The sequence below is a fragment of the Patiria miniata genome, unplaced genomic scaffold (assembly GCF_015706575.1).
Source record: "Patiria miniata isolate m_02_andy unplaced genomic scaffold, ASM1570657v1 HiC_scaffold_2, whole genome shotgun sequence".
NCBI lineage: Eukaryota > Metazoa > Echinodermata > Asteroidea > Valvatida > Asterinidae > Patiria > Patiria miniata.
Genome location: NW_024037058.1, coordinates 7,001,261 through 7,025,805, shown reverse-complemented (window position 1 = coordinate 7,025,805; position 24,545 = coordinate 7,001,261). Strand labels below are relative to the sequence as shown.

Below are 24,545 nucleotides of genomic sequence, written 5' to 3'. Positions count from 1 at the left end.
GATTTGAACCCATGTTCCACGGCACACTAGTCGAACACCGTAACCATTGGACCACAGCAACCCATATTTTGAGGTGCCATTTTCATTATGCATTCATGCTCAGATGTGATCCACACTGGCACAGTATTCTAAATTTCCAGTTATTAGATTTAAAACCCCTCATATTCTGTCTTTCTTCTTCTGGTAGAGGGTAAGTCCAAAAAAGGTCCCCTTTTTGTCCCGTAATTTGCATACTTTATTTATTTCCCAAGTTATGTTTACTTAAATAAAAATTAAAAAAAAGCAGCTGTCTACCCCTGATAGTTTACCGTTCTACGAACTTATGAACTCCCATTAAATACAATGAGACATGGTCGTTTTCCCACCTCCATGATCGAACGAAAACTTGCAAAGGAAAACAAGACAAAAATCGCCATCAATATTTCAGAGAAAAAAAACCAAGAGTTGACATGCTCCTCATATTCAAAACACAAAGTCTGACAGTAAAAATAATGTTTTACATGTAGTCTTGACTCAAACGATTAAAACTTGTTTGTTTTTGAAAGCCTGTGTGTAATTTGTAATTAACCTATCGCGGTGGGATCGTGTCAACACAGCTTGTGAAATATTGTCCAATTACCTGATACACAAGTGGACATGGAACGCGCAAAATCTGAGACAAACGAAAATAAACATACAAAATTCCATAGTGTTGTCTAAGGGACGTGGCTAACTCGCAAACGGCGATAGGCCAATTCTCACTCAGCTCATTAGCTTCCAATGGCATTCCATGGACAGCTATAAAAATAGGTTCTTTTTATTTGCATAACTGCTGATAGCATGGATCAATTTCAGTAATTCTTTTTTCCTTCAGTTGAGTGCAAGAACATGCTCTTTTAACACATGCTTCATTGATGTATCAAATTTGATTGCTTTTTGACAAAAACAAACTCTTACTCTGGGTCACTTTTTGCCTCACCCTGTATGTATATGCGTCAGAAATGGCTGAAATGTAAAAAGTGTGCACCAATGCATGGCATTGCTCAGACCCAAAGTGACTAGACCACCCAAAAGGAAGGTGTTTTTATGCAATAAATGCTCACTCAACTAGAGTGGGACACCCTTGAAAACAGACATACAAGAGCTCGTTCACACCTCATCTACAAAGACACCCCACGGCCGCATGCCCAGCAACGTCACTCATCATCTCATTGACCACAACCAACTAAGGCCAAAAACATGTCAAAGTACTGGGAAATCTATTAACAAGCACATCTCAGCAAGTCCTTGTACCCCAAAACACTTCCTGCTTGGAATTTGCTACCCGAGGTGGCCCGTTGTGCCCCAACGTTTATAGACAACTTCAAGAACCACCTATTAAAGAGGTTGTGGAATGCTCAAAGACATTTTCGTCATTTTTCGGGTATATGTAGCCTAAGGTGTGATGAAATAAAAATGACTATTGTTTCTGTCATAAAATGAGTACAAAAGGTATTTTTGAGAGCTGTTTTTCAAGTCCTCTCATGCCTGTTTCGACCCGAACGTGCAATTTGTGTAAAAGTCGTCGTTGCGGGCAGCAAATAAAAAACAGGAAATCGTGACGTAATAAACAGGACTCCCGATGTAGAGTAGCATAAACGAGTCCTGTTTATTACCTCACGATTTACTGTGTTTTGTTTGCTGGCCGCAACGACGACTTTTACACAAATTGCACGTTCGGGTCGAAACAGGACCTGAAAAATAGCTCTCAAAAGTACCCTTTGTACTCATTTCATGACAGAAACAATAGTCGTTTTTATTTCATAACACCTTAGGCTACATATACCCCAAAAATGACGGTAATGTCTTCGAGCATTCCACAACCTCTTTAAATATTGAACTGGCTGATCTACATAAATGTACTAAAAAACTAGTTTGCGCTGACTCCTTGCATTGTGCTAACTGTACGGGATAGCCACACCAGGCGTTTGTACAGAAGCTAACAGGTGCAGATGGCATCATCTTCAAAGTCTTGAACATCTTTTGGTCTTTGTCTTTTTCCTCCAGACAAACTGACCAACGGCCTCAAGTCCAAGCAGCCCAAGCACTGGTGGGAAGAGGACAGCCGAGAGAACAGTCCCATCAACGGCAACAGCAATAGCAACAGCAACAACACGGGCGAGAGTGACGACAGCGACGTCATCTTACTGTCCTCCAGTGACAGTGACAGCGACAGCGACGATGACGATGTGTCCTCCAAGGGGTCCTCCAATGACGAGGACGACTTCAATCCATTCAGGGACAACTCTGATGACGGTACGTTGAGTAAAGTCTGAACTTTATTCCTTCTGAATCTTGTTTACTCCTTTCCTTACCATGGGCGACTTTTGTCGACAAGAAGAACCCCCCTGCTGGTTCCCATGGGCGACTTTAGTCAACCAGGAAACCACACAGAACACCCTCAACACAGATATATTCACTACTTTTCAGAAAAGCGGCATTTTGACATGTTTGGCCGCCCATACATCAACCATATACCAGCTGAAAGAGTGTTTTCGGATCGTTCTAATGGTGTAGTTTATTCATAGTGTTGCCATTACAAAAAAATGAGAAAAGTGCTTTAGAAGTATCCACTCACAAATTGAGGTATGGAGTGCCATTCGGTCATGTAGTGAAATGGCTTGCAGTTTGATAAATGGAACCAGATGAACAAACAGGCATAACTTTCTTATATTTACACATATGGACTTCATTTTTACATCACATGAAAGAGGAAGGTTCGAGAAACAAACTTTACACACAACACCTATGATTTAAATCACTCCTTGGCAGTGAAAATCTGGGTTGAAAAAAGTGAGTTTTGGACTTGTGGTCATTTTGTTCACGCTCTAGTGATTTGCGCATGACTGAGCAAACAATTTGGTCCTGGGGAGAGCCAAGTCAATAAACAATGTGGTAATGAAAGGGTTAATCGTAACCCTGCTAAATGTAACAAATGATGCATCAATGCTTAAAGTTACCATATACTTTTGGATTTAGCAGTCGACGCAAATATGTGAAGCACTGCGGTCCCATGGTTATGGTGTTTGACTCTCGTGCAGTGGTACGTGGGTTCAAACCCTGACAAGGAACATGGTGCTTGTGTTCTTGGGCAAGAGACTTTACTACAATTGCCTCTCTCCACCCAGGAGTATAAAAGGGTACCTGTGAAGTCCAGAATGTACCTGTAGAGACCAGAATGCGCTGATCTTGAGCTGCTGGAAAAACTGGTCTCATTGCCTGATGAACAGGGGTAATAATCATGAAGCGCTTTGAGACCTTTGGTATAAAGCGCTATATAAGCACCACATTAATATTACTGTCATCAGGACACACTATTTAAACAGTGTAGTGCTGAGGCTGGTTTATGCAGTACACTGCACATTGCCAAAAAAATCCACTGTTGCATCTTGGTGCATTTTGTTGCTTTCAGCAGGGTACTCCTTTCAGCTATGCTATGGTTCTTAGTAGGGATCTCGTTCCAACTTTGTTGCATTTTGTCACCAGATGAAACCCGATTCAGCTTCCCAGCAAGAAGTGTACAAGTAGTGTATAAATCCACACACATTGTATCTGCAGGACGTTTCAAGTTTTCTGCAGCTCAACAATGTAGATTTGAGATTTCTTCCCCACAAAAGAATCTCTTTTCTCATGAAAATGAGGGCTTGCGGGTGTTAGTAAAGAGGTTGAAATTTCTCCTTACAATACTGTTTGTTGCACTTCAATAGGATATTCCGTTGATAAGTCAAGGCTGTTTAAAAATCACGTTTATCGACATGTCAAAATTGGTGATGGTTCTCAACAGAATTTGTTCGGGACAACAGTTTGCTTAGTAATATTATTGTACAAATTATATTGTATTTTGCGCTTCACAATTGGGCTCTGGGTTTACTTGACAATAGGTCTCTTTGCAAATGACATCACTTCCTACAGCTAATGCATTAGCAGTTTGGGCATCAAGTTTTCGTGACGCGCATCGGCTGCACTGTTTTACGAAGAAATTTCGAGCAACACGTGCGCATATTTAGAACATTTTGCACACTGCGTGCACACGCACCTGATGGCGTTGAACACACACTTGTAGTTTTCCTCTGAAGATAGTGTCCTATGAGAGAAATCTACAGTAAACTCTGGCCAAGTCGACATCGTACAACTCGTCAAATCGCTCAAGTCGGCCATCTGACTAAAGTCTTTATTGTCGGTAATGTACTTCCATTGATTTTCTTATTTCTAAGTCGGCTTTTATAAGTCGCCATTTCGCTAAAGACGTTGTGTTACTCTCGGTCCCCCTTCCATAAAAAGGGTAACAAAATCCTTTGTGTAAGTCGGCATTGAATTAATCATGCATATGCATCGACTTTCTGTACTGCGGTTGGCAAGATGTGTCAAGTGAAATATTGTTTGGCACGGCACGCCCGTGATCGATGCATCGGTGTCGCTGCACAGCCCAGCCAAAAGGGTTTCCTACTGCATGCATCGTGTGAGCATATTAATACCAGTACCCCCTCTAGTCTGTACGCATGCGCTCTGTCCATTTTTGGGGTCGTCTTATTGAATGATGCAGTAAATACCCTGCAAGTGCAATGATGCAGTCAATGCATGTGTGGTAAACTGTGAAGGTACCTATTACTATTTTGTACAAGTGGTCTCTACTATCCATATCCCAAACGTGATGATAAAATTTGAGGATTAAATTGCTGTATTCAACCCAAGCATTAACCCTAACCCCCTAGGCTCTTGCACTAGAAAGTATACCAAACCTAACAAATTTCAACAGCTGCATACAGGTCTGTAAGCACTGGTACCAAAACTGCCAAACTCCAACAGGCCTTGTACGGGGAACAGTACTAAACCTGCCAAACTCCAACTGTTGGAGTATGATTGACTTGGTATGGATGGGCCTATGCATTGTCGAGTGATTGGATAGGGATGGTACCAAACCTAACAAAATAAAGCAATATGTACATGCACATTTGACCACAAACTGTGCTGAGGACCGCGGGTGAGCATACCCACGAAGAAATGCCAGTGAACTCCCTCAAACTCCGTGTTCACAAATCTCATGCCCTTCTGCCCCGAACCTCACAAAATTCAACAGGGTCTCCCTGGGCCTTTGGTACCCAGTCAATCAAAGTCCAACACCAACTGGCCAGTGTTCGGTACCAACCCTGCCAAAATCAAGCAAAACCCGCTGTTGGAGCTTGATGGGCTCAGGGTTGTTAGGGTTAAGGAGATAAACCAGGGTAAATCAAAGCCAACTAGTGCGCTGAGTCCTGTGTGCAAAAAGGCCATTCATGTAAGTCGTCAAAATGACGACTTACAGCAGATGTCGGCATGCGCGTAAGTCGTCACAAATTCTCGGGTCCCGAGAGTGCCGACTTAGCCGGAGTTTTTTTTTACTGTATATTAAAACTCTCTGTGGTCAAGGAAATTTGAAAAGTTTTTTGTTTGCATCAACGGTGTGCAACTTTGATATTCTCACAGATCCCTGGGTGACTCGCAAATCCAAAGTCAAAGAAGAGAAGACCAAGAAGAAGAAGAAGAAAAAGAAAGCCGAAGATAAGAACCTGCCGATGATGCGTAACCTGGAAGGGAAGATGAACAGCACCCTCTATGCGGCAGGCATCCTGACGAAACCCAGACTGCCCAACACCCTGGCCACCATGTCATCAATACCTGCAGGCAAGTGAAGAAGCTCATGTTTGTGTCGCCTAAATGAAGCTTTGAGAGACACTTACCAGCCCTAAATTCTTTGTGACCGTAGCCCCGTATGTATGTTAAAGCTATAGTCCATCCTTTGTAATTAGTGCATTTTGTTCGTTTGAAGCAACAAAAGTGTTCAAAATCTAATGAAGGATACTGAACAACTTACTTGATGAAGTTTCAGCTCAGCTTCAGCTTCATATTCCGAGAAAAACAGCATTCTAGGATCTCAATTTAAAATCAAAAGTTGCTAAATCATGTTTCGAATTGTTTTGAATTGCAGCTTTACGCGATGTTGCGCACTGATCCAACGAATTATAGCAACCGCGCGCGCCTGTGCGTCGTTCCAATGCTTGTGCGCGCTGCGCCGAATAACAAAACGAACAACTAATTTAAATTTTCCTACGGTGCGTCTTAAGACGCACCGTTGGAAAGGCCTTCTTTCGTTGATTACTTCAAAATGACAGCTTGCCAGAAAGAATAATTTCACAGGGAGTTTAGTCCCCTTACTATCTTTCAACCAAGTATGTTTTTCAACAATAATTACGCCAGCTACTTTTCGGATGGCTGCAAATGATGGACTATAGCTTTAAAGTTTCAGTTCAGTTTTTGACAAAAATGTATAACTTCTACATGCTTTCGTGGATTTTGATGAAACAGGAATGCAGTGACCTTTGGATGGGAAGACACAATTCTTCAACGGATTACTGAGGTCAAAGGTCATGTAGGGGTCATTAGATGTCATTGTTCAAATGTTTCTTTGTCTACAGAATTTGATGGATTTTGATATAACTTGGTTGGGGATTGATGACAACTCTTCAGAAATTTGAGGTCAAAGGTCATCTAGGGGTCAATGCAGGTCATGAGTCATTATGAAAAAATGTAAAAATGCTATTGTTTCATAGAAACAAATACATTCCAGAAACCAAGCATTTCTTGAACTGAAAATAAACAGCTTCTACAAGAATAAGAATACAAAACATAAGGATCGGCCTCGAAAAAAGGTTACACTTGCGATATTCTGATTGGGCTGTACCCGTTCTCCTAAGTGATTTTATATACATGATATACTCAGTGTTGTCTGAAAAACTTGCAAGCTTTACTTGGACGAGACTCAAACTCACAGCCTCTGATATACTAGTGGGGATGTCTGACCACTTTACCACCAAGCTTGCCGAAATTCCAAACTGCAATTAATACCCATCAATCTCCTCCCATTTTGTTAAAAACTGTTTAATTTATTTTTCTTGCAGCAACCAACTCCATGCTTCTGCCGGGAATGGACGCCTACGAGAGGGCCATCCTGATGAAGCAAGAACTCCTCGACATGTGTGAGGAGATCGGTTCAGTCCTTCCCAACAACACCCTGGATGAGCTCATTGATGAGCTGGGTGGGCCTGAGAACGTGGCCGAGGTAAAGTATTTGTTAGCTTTGTGTCCATGGGCTAGATGCTTTACTGCAATTGATTCATATCAAGCTTGTTCCTTCCTAACAACACCCTGGATGAGCTCATTGATGAGCTGGGTGGGCCTGAGAACGTGGCCGAGGTAAATTATTTGTGAGCTTTGTGTCCATGGGCTAGATACTTTACTGTAATTGATTCATATCAAGCTTGTTCCTTCCTAACAACACCCTGGATGAGCTCATTGATGAGCTGGGTGGGCCTGAGAACGTGGCCAAGGTAAATTATTTGTTAGCTTTGTGTCCATGGGCTAGATGCTTTACTGCAATTGATTCATATCAAGCTTGTTCCTACCCAACAACACCCTTGATGAGCTCATTGATGAGCTGGGTGGGCCTGAGAACGTGGCCGAGGTAAATTATTTGTTAGCTTGGTGTCCATGAGCTAGATGCTTTACTGCAATTGATTCATATCAAGCTTGTTCCTTCCCAACAACACCTTTGATGAGCTCATTGATGAGCTGGGTGGGCCTGAGAACGTGGCCGAGGTAAATTATTTGTTAGTTTTGTTGTGTCCATGAGCTAGATGCTTTACTGCAATTGATTCATATCAAGCTTGTTCCTTCCCAACAACACCTTTGATGAGCTCATTGATGAGCTGGGTGGGCCTGAGAACGTGGCTGTGGTAAATTGTTAGTATTTTGTGTGGACGTTTGTGTCCATGGGCTAGATTCTTTACTGCAAGTGTTGTAGCTAATCTTCAACTGTCAAAATATAATTCTTCTGCAAAGTCATAATTGGTTTCTTGAGGGTATTGAAGAGTCTGGATCTTTTGAATCTCGATCTTATTAGAATTATTTAGTTTTATTTTATCAGGGTTCAGTTTCTTTTGATTCTGTAGTAATTCCTTATTTGTCCCTTTTTTTTTAGATGACGGGTCGCAAAGGTCGCGTAGTGAGCAACGACGACGGCTACGTACGCTACGAATCGCGCAGCGAGTACGACATTCCTCTGGAAATCCTGAACCTGACGGAGAAGAAGAGATTCATGGATGGCGACAAGGTGAGGTGCATTCTGGGAGTATAGGCTGCGTCGTGACTGCATTGTTACCGGCCTCATCATCATTGTAGGCCCAGTAATTTAGACTGGTTCCTAATCCCTGCATTATCATTGCAGCCATCGTCATTGTAGCAGCAGGGAGCCAGGAAACAGGGTTCGAAATTAGTGAAGTTTTGAATAGCCAAATGTTGGTCAAAACAGGGGCGGACTGGTCAAACTATTCCTTAAGTAGCCCGGCTGGCGAGTCGGAAAATTATTGGGATACGGTAAAGATGAAAGGACAGGAAGAAATATATCATTAAGTTCAGAAAGCAAACTTGTATCAATATGTATCAATTGAACACTAATTTTCCTATTGGAGGGGCCCTGAAGCATTCCACTAGGGGTCAACTTTCAGGCTCTATGTTGTGTATGAGACACTTTATAAAAGAATAAACATGCGGCTATTGAAAGTGCCCGCGAATTCATAGTCTGTTTCTGTTAAGGTCAAACCCTGCCAGTACTGATTTCAATCTTGGTGGTTTGGTTGTGTTCCAAGAACTCTCATTAATTTTTTTAAAAATAGGAAAAGTACAAGGAGAAATACAGAGAGAGGCATTTTTTGCAAGTATTTTTGATGGCAAAATGTACTTTAAACATGTTAGGTATTAATTGAAGGAAATAGACAAAATGAAATGTCTTTTCCCAGAAATTTCGAAATGTTCTTTATACTTTTGCTTAAATTTGGAAACAAAAAGCAATGTTCTGAATAGTGATGGTCGTTCTACTATGGGCTCCATGCACAAGAACTCCTTCAGCGGCCAGAAAAGGAGAGATGGGGGAGACCTAGACTGGTTCCCAGTCCATCCACAGCAAATTTTGAATGATCCAAAGTTAGTGGGGGGCGGGGATTAGTCTGGAAGACCATTGCAAGTATTCGTGCGCCAACGTCGCCTGACGCTCACATGAAGACGCTGTGGCTAAAAGCTTTAGCTCATTCAGGAAGTGGTGCGTACTTCATGAAGACGCTGTGGCTAAAAGCTTTAGCTCATTCAGGAAGTGGTGCGTACTTCATGAAGACGCTGTGGCTAAAAGCTTCAGCTCATTCAGGAAGTGGTGCGTACTTCATGAAGACGCTGTGGCTAAAAGCTTCAGCTCATTCAGGAAGTGGTGCGTACTTCATGAAGACGCTGTGGCTAAAAGCTTCAGCTCATTCAGGAAGTGGTGCGTACTTCATGAAGACGCTGTGGCTAAAAGCTTCAGCTCATTCAGGAAGTGGTGCGTACTTCATGAAGACGCTGTGGCTAAAAGCTTTAGCTCATTCAGGAAGTGGTGCGTACTTCATGAAGACGCTGTGGCTAAAAGCTTCAGCTCATTCAGGAAGTGGTGCGTACTTCATGAAGACGCTGTGGCTAAAAGCTTTAGCTCATTCAGGAAGTGGTGCGTACTTCATGTGCGAACCAGTACAGCACAGTATGCACACCCTGTGTGTCCCATCCACGGAGCTCTCAAAAGTGGTACAAAGTTACAAACGTGCCATTTGTTTTTTGGCGCACGGGGCCCATATTACATTTGTTCATTGCACTGTGACTTTTCCTCTTGACCCTTGAACTCTGACCTCACCAACAGCAAGTAGCCATCATCTCAGAGGCAGCCAGTTCGGGGATCTCCCTGCAAGCTGACAAGCGGGTACCCAACCAGCGACGTCGAGTCCACATCACGCTGGAGCTTCCATGGAGTGCAGACCGCGCCATACAACAGTTTGGTGAGTTTTAGCAATTGCTTAGTCAGTGTTAATCAAGTGCCGGATTTGCCAGTCACAAACATAATAATATCATAAGCACTGTATGCTTAGTGCTGTCCGAAAGCTTGCAAGAAAATTCACAAGCTTACTCAGGTCAGACTTTTACCTGCAGATGTGGTAATCAGTCAACCACTGGGCTTAACCACTCAACCATTAGATATAATATACAGTAGGGGGTACGTACAATAGACAGGCATGCAACTTTGCCTCGGATCAGCTTATTTCCTCGTTTTTTACTTCTCATGAATGCCATTACAAATTGAAAAACACTGTACAAAGTCTTTTGTGGTTTGGAATTTCCTCGTTTTTTTCCCCTAAATTTTCAATTGCATGCCTGAATAGAAGGTATTGCAACTTGATTGATTGGCATTTAAGAAGCAAATATAAGAACTGGTTTTATAAAGTGAATAAATATGTGCTTGCCCAGTTTTAAACAAGTCCATTTAAGACCGGCTCGGGAAATAGATGCTAATATTAGCTCGAACCAAAGGCGAGGCATATTATTGGCGACCAGGCTTACAGCCAGTCTTAAACGGGACTTGTTAAGTATCGGCCAAGCATATACTTATCCCATTCATAAGTATCTTATCGGTCAGAGTCAAACAAGTAAAAAGTTCCAACAGTTTTGTTCCACAACTTTACTTCATGTTTTTGTTTTAACACTCCTCTGGCTATGTCATGGTATGTGCTTCTGGCGAGTAGTCGTAAACAACTCCTTATATGGAGATTGGCGCGCCCATGGCGTGTACTGCGCGATATGGCGAGATGTGGCGCAGTACGCAGCTGTGCCGGTGTTATGTGGATTTAGCACTATGAAATGCCGATTCACTGGTAGTATTGTGCATGCCTATGTGAGAAGTCAAAATTTCATGTGACATCGGAAAAGTGTTTAAGTCTAGCCAGTCGGTGTTTTATCAACCGTTCAAGACCGGCCACATGACGGGCTCTCAACTAATAGCAATGGGTAACCTGTCTTAGGTATTTATGAATATACCTGATACATATTCATTACCGAGAGCCGAATTCTTCATGTTCTTACGTGTCAGCCGTGCAGATGAAGAATCACACACGGTGTAATTTCACATGCACCATTGACTATCGCATGGATGATAAGTTTATGCGTGTAAGGCATTAAGTAGTCAAATCTAATTTTATTCTAAAAGTGTAGAATTTTGCATCAATGTAAAGTGCCAGGAATGTGGCAGCAATACATTCAAGAATACCGGCCAACTTTACGACTGTAACCATTTTTAGGGTTCTTGTATTGTCAGTTGAGTAACAAATGCTGATTTGTTTTGTTTTGTTAGGTCGGACGCATCGATCCAACCAAGTCCACGCCCCTGAGTACATCTTCCTCATCTCAGAGCTGGCTGGAGAGAGACGATTTGCTTCTATCGTCGCCAAGAGATTGGAAAGCATGGTGAGGAATCAAGAAACGGAATCCATTAACCCTAACCCCTTGAGTGATTTACTAGGAACCTTCCTCACTCCTGCAAAAATCCAACATCATATGGTAAACTCAACACCCAAACTGTTGGGCTCTGATTATGGTGGTATGTCTGACCACATGTAAAGCATAATCAGTTTACTAGTGCAGTACTCACTCCAACAGAATCCAACAAAACACATTGTTGGATTTTGATGGGTTGGGGGTGGTTAGGGTTGGGGGAGTGTCGCAAACCTCGTGATGTCTAGAATTTCCCACTTGAAATGCCACATGATTCTTATTCGGGAACCCCCCCCCCCCCCCCAGGGAATGAAGTGTAGATACATTCATAAGCTTGCCTTCATAAGTGTAAAATAATCAGAATTGTACATGCAGTTCTTATCTTGAAGTTTACCGCCAGTAGTCATGGTAGTAGTTCATAGGTAATGATTGTGTTATAAATCTATTTTATTTGCAGGGTGCCTTAACACACGGAGACAGACGGGCCACTGAAACCAGAGACCTCAGCATATTCAACATTGATAACAAGGTAAGGGACCGTGACCATTCAGCCCTGGTATGAAAAGGGCCCCCCGGTACCTCGTCCGGTCCAGAGCCAGTCCGGTCTTCAGCCCAGTCTCGTCCATGGCCCTGTCTTACCAGAAGTTTTGAAGTCAGTCAGGCGCATCAATTTATTGCCCTTCGGAGAACTTTTTCTGAGCAGAACAATAGCAAACTTATCGGATTAAGTAAGATAAACTCCTTCCAAACTCTTGGGTAATTTACGGACCCATTGTGCGCGAAACCGCATGGCAGTGGTTTTGATCTGTGCCGACGAAAGTGTTCTATTGTTTTGCGCTGAAGGATGAAAACCACAAGCAAGTTTCTTCAGGGATATATTATGTGTGTCAATACTTGCAAACAATAGACCCCAGGATAGAGGAGTTCTTGATAAGCAACCGGACCAGCTCCTGGGCCGGTAGCTGGGACGGTAGGAAAGGACTTCTTGGGAGGGGACGAGCTTATCGGGGGGCCCTTTTCATACCAGGGCTGAATGGTCATGGGCCCTAAAACCATCGACAGTGTGTCTGAACATGGTAGTTAGTCTAAATTGTCAAATTCAGTGTTTTTGTTGACAAGTTTATAATTTGAACCATAGTGGTTTATATCAGTAGTAAATATTTGAAATGCCGCGTTTTATTTGTGGTGTACATGAATACCTTATTTTGTACATTGAAAGATCAGAGATTGTAAATTGTGAATGTTTGTTTATTGTTGCAGTACGGCAGGGCAGCGCTGGAGTCGGTCATGAAGTCAGTGGTCGACCTGCAGAGTTCACTGGTTCCACCCCCTGCAGACTACCACGGACACTTTCTCAGAGGTACATATATTTCCCTCAAGTTGCATCAATTGTGCACAAATTGCATTAAAGGGAAAATACAACATTTGCAAACATCAAAAAATAAAACTACCATATCATTTTGAAATACCTTGCTGGACTGTTAGTGAATGACAGTGTAAAGCATCCTGTAAAATCATTGCACCTGGTATACTGTCATTTTCAAGAAAAGTGGTATTTTTGTATCAATTTCCAACGCTGATCGGCCGATCAGCGTTGGAAAAAACTGGCTTTTTTTTCAAATACTGGCCCCAATTGACCATCGCACTTGTTTGCAATCGATTACAAACCTATGAACGGGTACGAGCCAGCTAGACTGGTTCCCTGACCTTACAATTCTCCAATGTATGTAAACTGTTCTGTTTCTTCTTATATGGAGTCAGGGAACCAGACTGCAGGAAAATGATTGTTTTTCTTGGTTTTTATAGCATTTTCGAACCCAAAACCTCAAAAAAGTCAGTGTAACTATATTTGCTATTAATTTCCAACCCCCCAATTCCATCCATTTCTGAAAATAACAGCAAAAGCAAATGATGTATATTCCCTTTAAACCTAACTCACTAGGCATTTTTGCAAGGATGTAATCTCAATTCTGCAAAAGCCTCCAACTGCCTCCCGTGTCAAAATTGCTTACAGCCTCCATGTAAAAATTGCTTACAGCCTCAATCCTGCAAAATTCTCAGTTATTTCTTGAATGTGGCACTTGGAGGGGTGACCACTGCCTCAATCCTGCAAAATCCTCCAGCAATCACTGTCAATATGTTGAGGCAGAGCCAGTGACATCCTGGAGCAGTGCGGAGGGTTTCGAGTATAATCTACATGTAGGCCTAAATTTATGCACGGCTGAGCATAAACAGCACAAGGTCTGGCCCAAGACCTTGACACAGTGCATCTTCCAAAATCAACCTCACATTATTGCCATATAGCCTCAACCCTGCAAAATCCACCATTTTGTAAAGAGGATTTTGGAGGATTTGGGAAGGCTAGGGTTAATGACCTAATCCAACGAAACAAGTCCAGACATTTTTTGTTCAAACCACAGATTCGTTCAGAGCAAAGTCGTAATTAAAGAGGCCAATTGGTTTGAAAGCCAACTGTATATCCTAGATTGCGTTTATCTTGACGTGGATTTGCCAAAATTTGGTCCACAGAGTTTGTACTGACCATGTATTGTTCACAATAAATTGGAAGCCTAAAAGAATATTTTCTTTACAAAAGTGGTGTTCATAATACAAGTGTTGTACTGTATTTTCTGTCTGGTCTATTTTCAGATGCGAGGGAGGCCCTCATAGGCGTAGGCATGGTGGCCTACGATGAGAGATACCATGTACCAGTACTCGATAAAGGTAAGAGAATTGTCGCAATGCGAAAACTCTAGGGTTTTACGAGGTTAAAGGTGAAAATGTTGTGCTTGGATAAAAGAAACTGCCCTCTGTGTGTTTTCATGTGGAGGGTATTGGCAAATCAGACCGAATGGCAAAATATTACCTGAAAGCACAAGAGTTAATTTTGTCAGGTGCGTGGAAGAAGGTCGTTAGGGCGAAGAATTGGTCAAAATTCAAGGTTTTGCGGGTAAACGATAGAGCATTGAGATATCGTTCATTTGGTATACATTTTGCTTCAAGGGGCTAACAGAATTCAAAAGATGGAAGGACGTTTTTCATTATTTTTCCCCGGCGAAAAGGTGTTGTAATACTAATGTAACAAAGCATGTTCCTAGTGCCTTTACTGCGTCGTGTGGCCTAGTGGTTAGGGTTTGTGACTCATGATCAGAGGGTCAGGGGTTCGAATCGTGCAAATGGCCATATGTTGTGTCCATGGGCAAGCCACTTCATCCCACTTGCCTTGGTCCATCCCTCATGACTCATGATCAGATGGTCATGGGTTCGAATCCAGCTGCTGGTCATATGTTGTGTCCTTGGGCAAGCCACTTCACCCCACTTGTCTCTCCAACCCTCAGGACTCATGATCAGTGGGTGAGGGGTTCAAATCCAGCTGCTGGCCATATGTTGTGTCCATGGGCAAGCCACTTCACCCCACTTGCCTCTCCATCCTTCATGACTCATGATCAGTGGGTGAGGGGTTCAAATCCAGCTGCTGGCCATATGTTGTGTCCTTGGGCAAGCCACTTCACCCCACTTGCCTCTCTCCACCCAGGAGTATAAATGGGTACCGGCATTAGCTGGGGAGTATCCTGGGATGGACTGGCATTCCATCCAGTGGGGATACACATATTCTCAGTCATTTCATGCCACTGAAACCGGAGATGAATCCCGGCCTGATTGGCAATATTGGCTTGTGACATACTTCTTCTTTTTTCTAGTACAACATGGAACTTTTGCATAACATTTTTTGGTTATCCCCGACAGATTTCAACAACATGTCCAAGTTCCTGAACCGCATCCTGGGCATGGAGGTGGAGATGCAGAACCAACTCTTTGCCTACTTCACTGCCACCCTGGAGGCCATCGTACAACAGGCCAAGAGAGACGGCAAATACGACATGGGCATCCTGGGTAAGAAGACAAAGACCCACAAATAGGGGGAATTTCCATCGACAGGAAAATAGACTAGTTTGTTTTGTGGGGTGCTGTGGTCCAGTTGTTTTGGTGTTTGACTTGTGTGCCATGGTACATGGATGCGAATCCTGACCGGGAACATGGTGCTTGTGCTCTTGATCAAGGCACTTGACCATTATTGCTCCATCCTTTGGATGGGACGTAAAGCCATAGGTCCAGTGTGTTGTGTAATGCACGTTAAAGAACCCAGTAACACTTATCGCTAAGAGAAGGGGTTTGCCCCGGTGTTTCTGGCAGTGGCTGCAATATGCGCCGCAGCACCTTGTAAACCCTTATAAAGGTGCTACATAATGGGTCTCATATTTCTCATAAACTTCATTTACCTGTCTTTAAAAAAATATAGACATAATTACCTTGAGTACCTAATTGTGGGTAGATATTTGCGCTGTAAGAATCTGGTATTATTATTATTTAGTCCAACTGTGAGGTAAGCAATTCGATATATTTCTGCTACCTCATGCTGAAATATTGCACGGTTTTGCATCCTAAAAACCTAGAAATTGCTATATTTTGGCACCTGGAAAACCGTTAAATTCTTTAATTTTTTTAACCCTAACCCTGCTCATTCCAACAGGATCCAACTATTTTACTAATACCTGCTGGGTCCAGTTGGATTGAGCAGTAAACCCTTTGTGTATATTCCTGTTGAAATCTGTTGCGGCCTGCAACCATGGTTTCAAGAGTTCGGAACTAACCTAGCAGCTGTCTTTTGTTATATATGGAGGTATACACTACAGTGAAACGTCGCTATACCGAACACCGCTATACCGAACATTCAGCTATAATGAACATCGTCTTTGGCTCTCGATTTTTACCTGAGGTACTGAACATTGTTGTTGAAAAATATAAACAGAAAGTGACAAGTGGCAATCATTTTTCCAAGGAATAGAAGGGGAACGCCACCTATCGCTGTAGGTAGAAGCTCAAAAACTTTGTAATTACATAATTCAATTGTTGGCATGAATTCAATGTCGTCTTTCAGTAACTGCATGTACACGTACCAGGGCATGCAGGGTGAAATTCTGAAGGGCGCTATTTATTTAAAAGTGAGTACCACCCCCACCTTAAAATCGCTATACCAAACGATCGCTATTACGGACAAATTGTGTGGATCCCGCGGTGCTCGTTATAGCAGCGTTCCACTGTACTATGTTTATTTGTCTTAACACTCGTTCAGAATTTATCTGCCCCAAAATTTGAGTATTCCTCGTAATTTTCTGCAGCTTTTCGTACATTTTCCTTGTAGACATTGGATCCATGGACCAAGGTCAGAAGGTCAGGAAGCTGCAGACACAGACATTTGTGCGGACGTTCTCTACCGGCACAGTGCACACGGAACTGCACAAGGTACGATTGTGATAATTTTAACCCACATATCTACATGTCAATAATTTGATGTGAGGTACGCATTGGGAAGCCTGATATTGACCCATCCAGGCAAGATTGTAGTCTGAGTGTTGCCCGTTGTCCACTGAGACCTATCTCCGGTCCAACGTCTGATGTATCTAAGCATGCAAATTTATGCAACCCAATGTGCCAGCCAATCGGAGTTGACTTTACTAAATCGTGACATCATTTCATACCCAAATCTGGACTAAGATTATGATTGGTCGATGCGGATGCAGTGTTTTTGAAATACAACAATGGCCGGGCGCGCATAGATCTACAAAACCTAGACATGACCGTGATTGGGGGGCTCTATCATTGCTTGGTGTATCGGGTAACATTGGCGTATTGCGTAACATATCGATACAGAGTACATGACCACATTTTTTGCTCAATTCACGCTATAAAAAGAAGATGTCTAGGTTTTATTTATTGATATCCATGACGAGACCCAATATAGAAAGCGCCTGCTGAATGGTCAGAATGTCGAGGTCAAGACGCAGTTTTTTTTTTGCATAATCAATCACCGAATCTGCTCACCCCAGCAAAATTTTGGCTTTTCTCTCAGGAGCCGAGTATACAAGTACTTACATAATTGTATCAAGGACAAACTCTAAAAGTTGCTGTTTTTTATTGACAATTATTGCTGGTTTTTATGGAAATTTTTTGTTACTTCTGCTGCGCAGGTAAGCCAGGAGAGAGGGTTGTCGTGGGACAGCGCATTGGATATGTGGAGCGCCCTCACCAAGCCAGAGGAAGGATTCTACGTCACATCACAGGTATGTCAGAACCATAAAGCATGTCAATAATGTTGCGGGTTTCCAAGTCTTTAAGGGGCTGACAGTCAAAGGTAGGTGTCAATAAGTCGTGAATCGATCTGTAGATTGTAAAATTTGCTTACAAAATTAGCATGGTCACAATTTTGCTATATTCCGATTTTCTTGTGTTACTGTTTTGTTTTCAAAATAACACAGTCACAATTTCACTGTACTCTCGTATTTGTGTTGTTTTTAACTTTGCAAATGCAAAATTTTACTGTGCACCGACCTTGTGTTGTTTTATACACAGAAAATTAAAGGGAACATGTAATAGGATTTTTATGACTTAAATACTTTTCAGACAGCTTTCTTGCCATGTAACTATAACTTTCCACCTCCGTTGCAGCAGAAAAAGGGGGAAATTTCAACATTTTAGTTTTTATGCTAATGAAAATTTCCATATTCATGAGCCAAAGCATGATGTCATTCAAGGCAGAACATTAGTGTTTCCATAGCTTTGTGCACAAATATGTATCAAACTTTTCTTCATGTTCTTGGAGTAAGTTCCACTTTTTACTTGTTTATCAAGTTAAACAGCTTGTTTGGACAATAATAGTGGCCAATATTTCTTCAAAACCATTGTTTGTGGGTAATTTTGAAGGACTAATTTTTGTGCTGTTCATATGCACTTTTTTGACAAGGATTACCTTGTGTGACAAAAGCAAAGTAGCGCCCTCTTACATGTATTGATGAAACGATTTGCTAATAATTGAAAATTACCACTTTCTTGTCACTTCTGATGAAAACAAGTATTAAGATCTTGTGGGTATTGTTGCAACACATAGTAATGTGCATGAAAACAAGATGAGCTGAATTTCCACAGCATGTTTCCTTTAAGCGTAGTCATGGTTTCATTGAGCTCCCGTTTTCTTGCGTTGTTTTGCAGCCAACCAACAACAAGCGGACGGCAGTGCTAGTCAAATATGGCACCACCAGTAACGCCATCAAAAAGCATCTGGTCAATGTGTTCAAGCCCAACATTGGCATGCAGGTGAGCACAAACTAACTAAATGAATCAACCTTAAACTTGGTATGTGTGTTGGTCTTGGTGTCCTCTAGAAGCCTATTGATTTGAACCTGAAGGTCAAAGGTTAAGGCTATTATGGTTAAGACAATGGAAGTGGTTTTCCCATTATACCATTTGAGAAGGACGTGGCATGAATCAACTTCAAACTTGGTATGTGTGTTGGTCTTTGCGTCCTCTAGAACCTATTGATTTGAACCCTGAAGGTCAAAGGTCAAGGCTTATTTCTCATTTGGGGTGGAATATGATCTAACACTCGCCTGTTATTGCCTTCAAAGGGGAAGATGGAAAGCCTTGCCGATGTGAGGAAGAAATACCGCAAGGTGACGATGCCTGATGAAGCACAGGGAGCCTGGGAGGCCCAGTACAGTGCAGCTGAGATCCTCTGTAGTCATGCTTACTGGTAAGATTACTTGCATTCACAAGAAATTGAAGCATTCAGTACACTGTAAATCATGTTCTCATTTCTTATTGCATTTAGCATTTGCATACCTGAGAGAAAGAATACCCCAAACAAGACTTGGTTTGCCTGGTCGATTTGGACCTTAACCCTAACCCTGCCAGACGCAACACAGTGCATCAGGTGAAAAAGAACTGGTGCACTTTGATGCATTCAGCTACCAACACCAGTGCGTGAATGGTCAGCTCTGAAACAATGAGAGCTAAGTCCCATTGAACAATGCCACAGGTGTATCCATGGGGCGCTGTGGTCCAATGGTTATGGTGTTCGACTCGTGTGCCGTGGTACACGGGTTCGAATCCTGACCGTGGGAACATGGTGCTTGTGCTCTTGAGCAAGGCACTTTACCATTATTGCTTCGTCCTTCGGATGGGACGTAAAGCCGTAGGTCCCGTCTGTTGTGTAATGCACGTTAAAGAACCCAGTTACACTTGTCGCTAAGAGGAGGGGTTTGCCCCGGTGTTTCTGGCAGTGGCAGCAATTATGCGCCGCAGCACCTAGCAAAAAAAAGGTGCTACATAATGGGTCTCATATGTTCATATACTTCATTTACCTGTCTTTGGTTGCATTCTCCCCCAGCGCTTTGTATCCTCTGGCAAAAAGCGCTATATAAATACAGTTATTATTATTATTATCCTGCTGCGGCGGTGACCACAGACTCTGAGGCAGTGTGGCCTTGAGACTTTTCCCCTGATGGATCTTGCTACACTTGGCAGACTTGTCACTTAGTCAAGTGTTGCATATTGCTACGTTTGGCAGGGTTCTAGCAAACATTCCATGGAGGGTTAGGGCTAAAGCCTCAAGTTTAGATACTCAATGACTCAGTCAGTCAGTCAGTCAGTGCTTTAGTCAGTCAGTAAAGGACTTTAGGCTGGTCCTTCAAGTCCATCAAAAACAGACAGGGAAAGGAACCACTGAGTACCACACCACAAAGCATTCTGTCATTCGCTAAGTAGAGCAACATCCATGGTGCAGTTGCATACCTGAGTGCTAGAAGAACCCAGCTCTACTATAAACATCTTCCTAAGTGTGTGTGAAAGAATGGCATTTTTCCAATGCATAGAGAGGTTATTAGATGCCCGAGGAAAGTAGAGTGTGCATGTACGCAATCTGTTTAACCAGTTCACGTTGGAGGACGTGATAACACGCACCAGCTGTTTTTATACACAGGCACAGCTGATGGGTAATTAGACATCAAGATTGCCTTGACTCACCTCCGGGTGACATCTAAACACGCTAACCCCTCGTGTCTTTTGTACACACTTACTCACGAAGTCTGTGGAGGCGAACATTGTGTTGATCTTGAATTGGCCATTGTGCACAGCCAATTGTTGTACAATTTACGCTCCAGTGCACACCCGGAGTATTGAAATATCGTACAAACACTGTTGAAATTACCCTTGCGAATCAGTACTTGTGGCGTTTGGCTGTATATCAGATGTTGGCTGGAAAATCTTGCCTTTTGCGAAAAATAGAAATTTCCAGCAAAATAATCCCGGCGCAAAGTGGAATATCACATTTGTTTGTGGCAGCAGTAAGTCCCTGGGTCCATTTTATCAAACAAAATGATGAAAGGTATATTCAGAATTTCTCTTATCCAAGTGTTAGGATTCCCAAAACTGTATTTCATTATTGTTGATGGTGCCCTTTACCCCACTGTGGCTCGGCCGCACTTGTTTTAGACTTGGGAGGGGAACCTTAATCTAAATGCTGTCTTGGACTAAGACTACTTTAGAAAGCAGGATGTAGATAAAAGGGAATCTACAACATTTGCAAACATTGAAAAATATAACTACCCAGTTTTTACGAAATACCTTACCAGTATGTTAGTAAATGACAGTGTAAAGCATCCTGTAAAATTATGGCACCTGGTGTGAAGTCATTTTCAAGAAAAGTGGTATTTTTGTATTCATTTCCAACGGTGGTCGGCTGACCACCATTGGAAAAACTGTTTTTTTACTACTGCGCCAAATGTACCATTTTCCAGACCAAATTTTGTTTGCTATTGGTTACATGTTCATGAACGGGTGCAGGCCAACTAGACTGGTTCCCTCACCTTACAATTTTCCGGCATCTATAAATTGATACATTTCATCTTTAGTGGAGTCAGGGAACCAGACTACTTGAACATTTTTGTTTTTCCTGATTTTTCCAGCATTTTCGAACACAAAACTACCCAACATGTCAGTGCAACAATATTTGATCTATTATACTAACTCCTCAAATAATTCATTTCTGAAAATTACAGCAAAACTCAATGATGTTGTACATTCCCTTTAAAGATCATAAAATAAGAGACAGATCGGTATGCATTGCTGTAGCTACAGGCTGCATAATATCGGGTTGAACAAAAATAAGTCTCCAATATATTTTTAAATTGACCAACCCCAGGCGAGACAGCTGTAAGCGTGTCTTGGCCGGCCTGCCCTGCGAGATCGGCCTGCGACGGCGCAACTTCTACATCCTGTCCGGCTCGGTGCTGAGCGTCTGGGACCGAGTGGAGAAGATCTTAGTCTTGCAGCCAGGCCCTGCCTCCAAGATGCAGATACTTCGCCTTAAGACTGACGACGGATCAAAGATTGTGGGTGAGTGTAAAAGTCCATCACAAGTCAATCACGAGTCAATCGGATGTCTATCACTAGTCCAATGCCAGTCAGTCATAAGTCAATCACAAGTCAATTGCAAATCATACAAGTCAATCGCAAGTCAGTCGTAAGCCACTTGCATGACAGTCAAAAGACAATCACAAGTCAATCACAAGTCAGTCGTAAGGCAATCACTAGTCCATGGCAAGTCCAAAAGTCAATCGCAAGCAAATCGCAAGTCAATCACAAGTCAATTTCAAGACAATCACAAGACACACAAGTCAATCACAAATCAATCGTAAGCCACTTGCAAGACAATCAAATTTCAATCACAAGTCAATCACAAGACAATCACAAGACAAATTAGTCAAGTCACAAGCAATTCCAAAATTAACAGGATAAAAAACATATTTTCTCGGGGTGGTGGGAGGTGTGAGTGGTTGGCTGGGCATAGCATCACCATCATCACCTGAAGGTGTTGCGGACCTGCAAATCAACCCTTTAAAGGCGGGAGATACGGTCAGCTCCTGTGACACTTTGTGTCCGGAGGATCACAAACGCTTCCCCTCCCCCCTCCCTTAACCTGTGGTTCCTCCCCTTTATTTCACTTTCCAGATTTCCAGACTTTACCATTTTTTTACCAACTTTTTTTCTTACCTATAGAACTAAGCCACAGAGCCATTTCACTATCACCCCATGGGCAAACGAAATGTTATATTCCTACACCCAGAAGCACACACAAAGTACAACGAGCACACGAGTGCTTTACGCACTAGACCAATGTACAACAACAACAAATATTTTGCAAAGGAAATGGAGTATTGTTAACTTTACATTCCCTGATTTTAAAAAAATGGAAAATAAAGACAAAAAACTGCTCATTCCATACAAAAGCTCTCATTCCATACGAAACAGATGCTGGATTTCCAACAATTTCCAACTTTTTTCTTCTTTTTTTTTTAATGAAATGCTTTGCATTATTTCTCACGCAGGTATCATGATTCCAAGCAACTGCGTCCAAGCTGTGCGCAGCTCATTGCTTGAGGGCGCCACAACCTATGTGGACAACTTCGAAGACAATGAAATAATCACACTGGACTAAAAGCTGAAGGACATCATGAGAACCACTGTCACGTCAAGATTTTGCAGTTGAACTAAACTGTTTAGGAGATAGTGGTGCCAACGGTTTTGAAGGAGAATCATCAAAACCATCTCCACTATGTCATAAGAGTACACAACTTCATGAGTGCAAAAAAAAACAGAACAAAGATGACGTGAAAAGTAATACCCAGTGTCCTTTTAACTTCCAGAGAATTGTGACGTCATAGTGCAGTACTAGTGATAATTGCCAGGTTGGTCATTGTTTAGATTTTGGGCCCACTTTTTTTCCCTGTTCCTGTTACATCTGATGTCTATGGTTTGATCATTTTGATGCACTGCTTAACTCTCCTGCTATTTAGGCAGTCACAGACTATCAAAATTCACTTTCACTTTCCTGCTATGCTTTTAACAAAGGCTAATCACCAGCAGTCAGATCACATGTCAAGCAAGCACTGTGACTAGTCAAACTGGGTCAACAGACAAAGCAGGCAAGTTGTGGTCTCAGCTGTTTTATCACTCACCCGGAGTCAAAGCATGGCTGTATCAAGTTGCAGTCCAAGGCAGTCAATCCTGCTTAATGTGGGCTGGGAATTCTTAAGGGTTTGAAAACAGTCACTTGATTGATTTTGACTGCAAGGACAGCTTGGCACAGAATGTATGTTTGCATAGGAGGGTTACTGCAGGTTTGCTCCAAGAGTGATTACGAAAAGCAGACTACCTTCTCAACAAACAAAATATTTGTGTGAATCGTTCTTAACCCTAACTCCCTAGGCACTTTTGCTAGGATGCAACCTCAATCCTTTAACTGCCTCCGGTAAAACTTGCATACAGCCTCAATCCTGCAAATCATCTGTTATATCTTGAATGTGGTCCTTAGAGGGGTGACCACTGCCTCAATCCTGCAAAATCCTCCAGCAATCACTGTCAATATGCTGAGGTAGAGCCAGTGACGTTTTGAGCAATGTGGAGGATTTCAAGTATAATCCAGGCCCAAATTTATGCACGGCTGGGCATAAATAACACAAGGTCCGGCCCAAGACCTTGACACAAGGTCCGGCCCAAGACCTTGACACAGTGCATCCTCCAAAACCAGCCACACATTTTTGATATATAGCCTCAATCCTGCAGAATCTTCCATTTTGCAAAGAGGATTTGGAGGATTTGGAGGATTTGGGAAGGTTAGGGTTAATGATGCTTGAATGGCAAAGTGCCAAGGTAATTGGGCAGGAAAAAGTCGCACTTTGGACCCTAAATTTACAGAATTACCCAGATACTGGCCTTCATTTCCTTTACTTTCGTTTGAGAGACCTTTAGTCAGTAGTCTGGTAACCCTGTGATATTCACAGTGGTGTATGCAGATATCTTGGTACCAAAATGTACAGTCATGTCTGGTACCCCACAACCAATGAAAGCTGGCCAGTCTAGTGCCCTGACTCTACCTTTATGTCAGTAGATATAATAAGCTGGTTCCCTGCCCTCTTCTAAGACAGTGTCATTCTAAACAGACCAATCGATGGTGGCGGCTAAAAGTATGTAAAAATAGAATTGTTCAGTCACAGAGGTGCCTATCATTCCATTCATGGAAAGTTCCTTCAGCTATCCCTGGTAACCCAGACCATCGCAGGGAACCATTCATGTCAAAGCCAATATGTGGTTTTTCAGTGCACATATGGTCACCCATAAAGCGACTAAGTCATTTCTGATGGAATTTAAAAACGAACGAAAGTTAATTTCGCATGCCCATTGTAACATACCATAACATCGTCCCTGCTATTAAACACTGAATGCATTTCAAAGTATTGGCAAAACTTTGTCGTCTTTGT

At 42.3% G+C, this 24,545-nt stretch overlaps 1 protein-coding gene across 1 annotated transcript; it reads left to right on the top strand.

The window, feature by feature from the left end:
* Nucleotides 1–1,162: 1,162 nt before the first annotated feature.
* LOC119726904 (protein strawberry notch homolog 1-like) lies at nt 1,163–23,239 on the top strand. Its single transcript, XM_038198756.1, has 17 exons — nt 1,163–1,226; nt 2,026–2,274; nt 5,482–5,679; nt 6,954–7,114; nt 8,033–8,164; nt 9,770–9,905; nt 11,252–11,364; nt 11,849–11,920; nt 12,652–12,751; nt 14,041–14,115; nt 15,139–15,285; nt 16,595–16,695; nt 17,421–17,513; nt 18,439–18,543; nt 18,855–18,979; nt 21,428–21,621; nt 22,614–23,239. Exons 1-17 carry the CDS (start codon nt 1,163–1,165, stop codon nt 22,721–22,723), a joined length of 2,175 nt encoding a protein of 724 aa, XP_038054684.1. The 3' UTR covers nt 22,724–23,239.
* Nucleotides 23,240–24,545: the final 1,306 nt, after the last annotated feature.

What these genes read in the sequence shown, in the direction of transcription:
- LOC119726904 (XM_038198756.1), top strand. Translation starts at nt 1,163, where the DNA reads ATGCCCAGCAACGTCACTCATCATCTCATTGACCACAACCAACTAAGG. An exon ending in CATGTCATCAATACCTGCAG is followed by an intron (nt 5,680 to 6,953) that starts GCAAGTGAAGAA and finishes TTTTTCTTGCAG; the next exon opens with CAACCAACTCCATGCTTCTG. An exon ending in CCGCGCCATACAACAGTTTG is followed by an intron (nt 9,906 to 11,251) that starts GTGAGTTTTAGC and finishes TTGTTTTGTTAG; the next exon opens with GTCGGACGCATCGATCCAAC.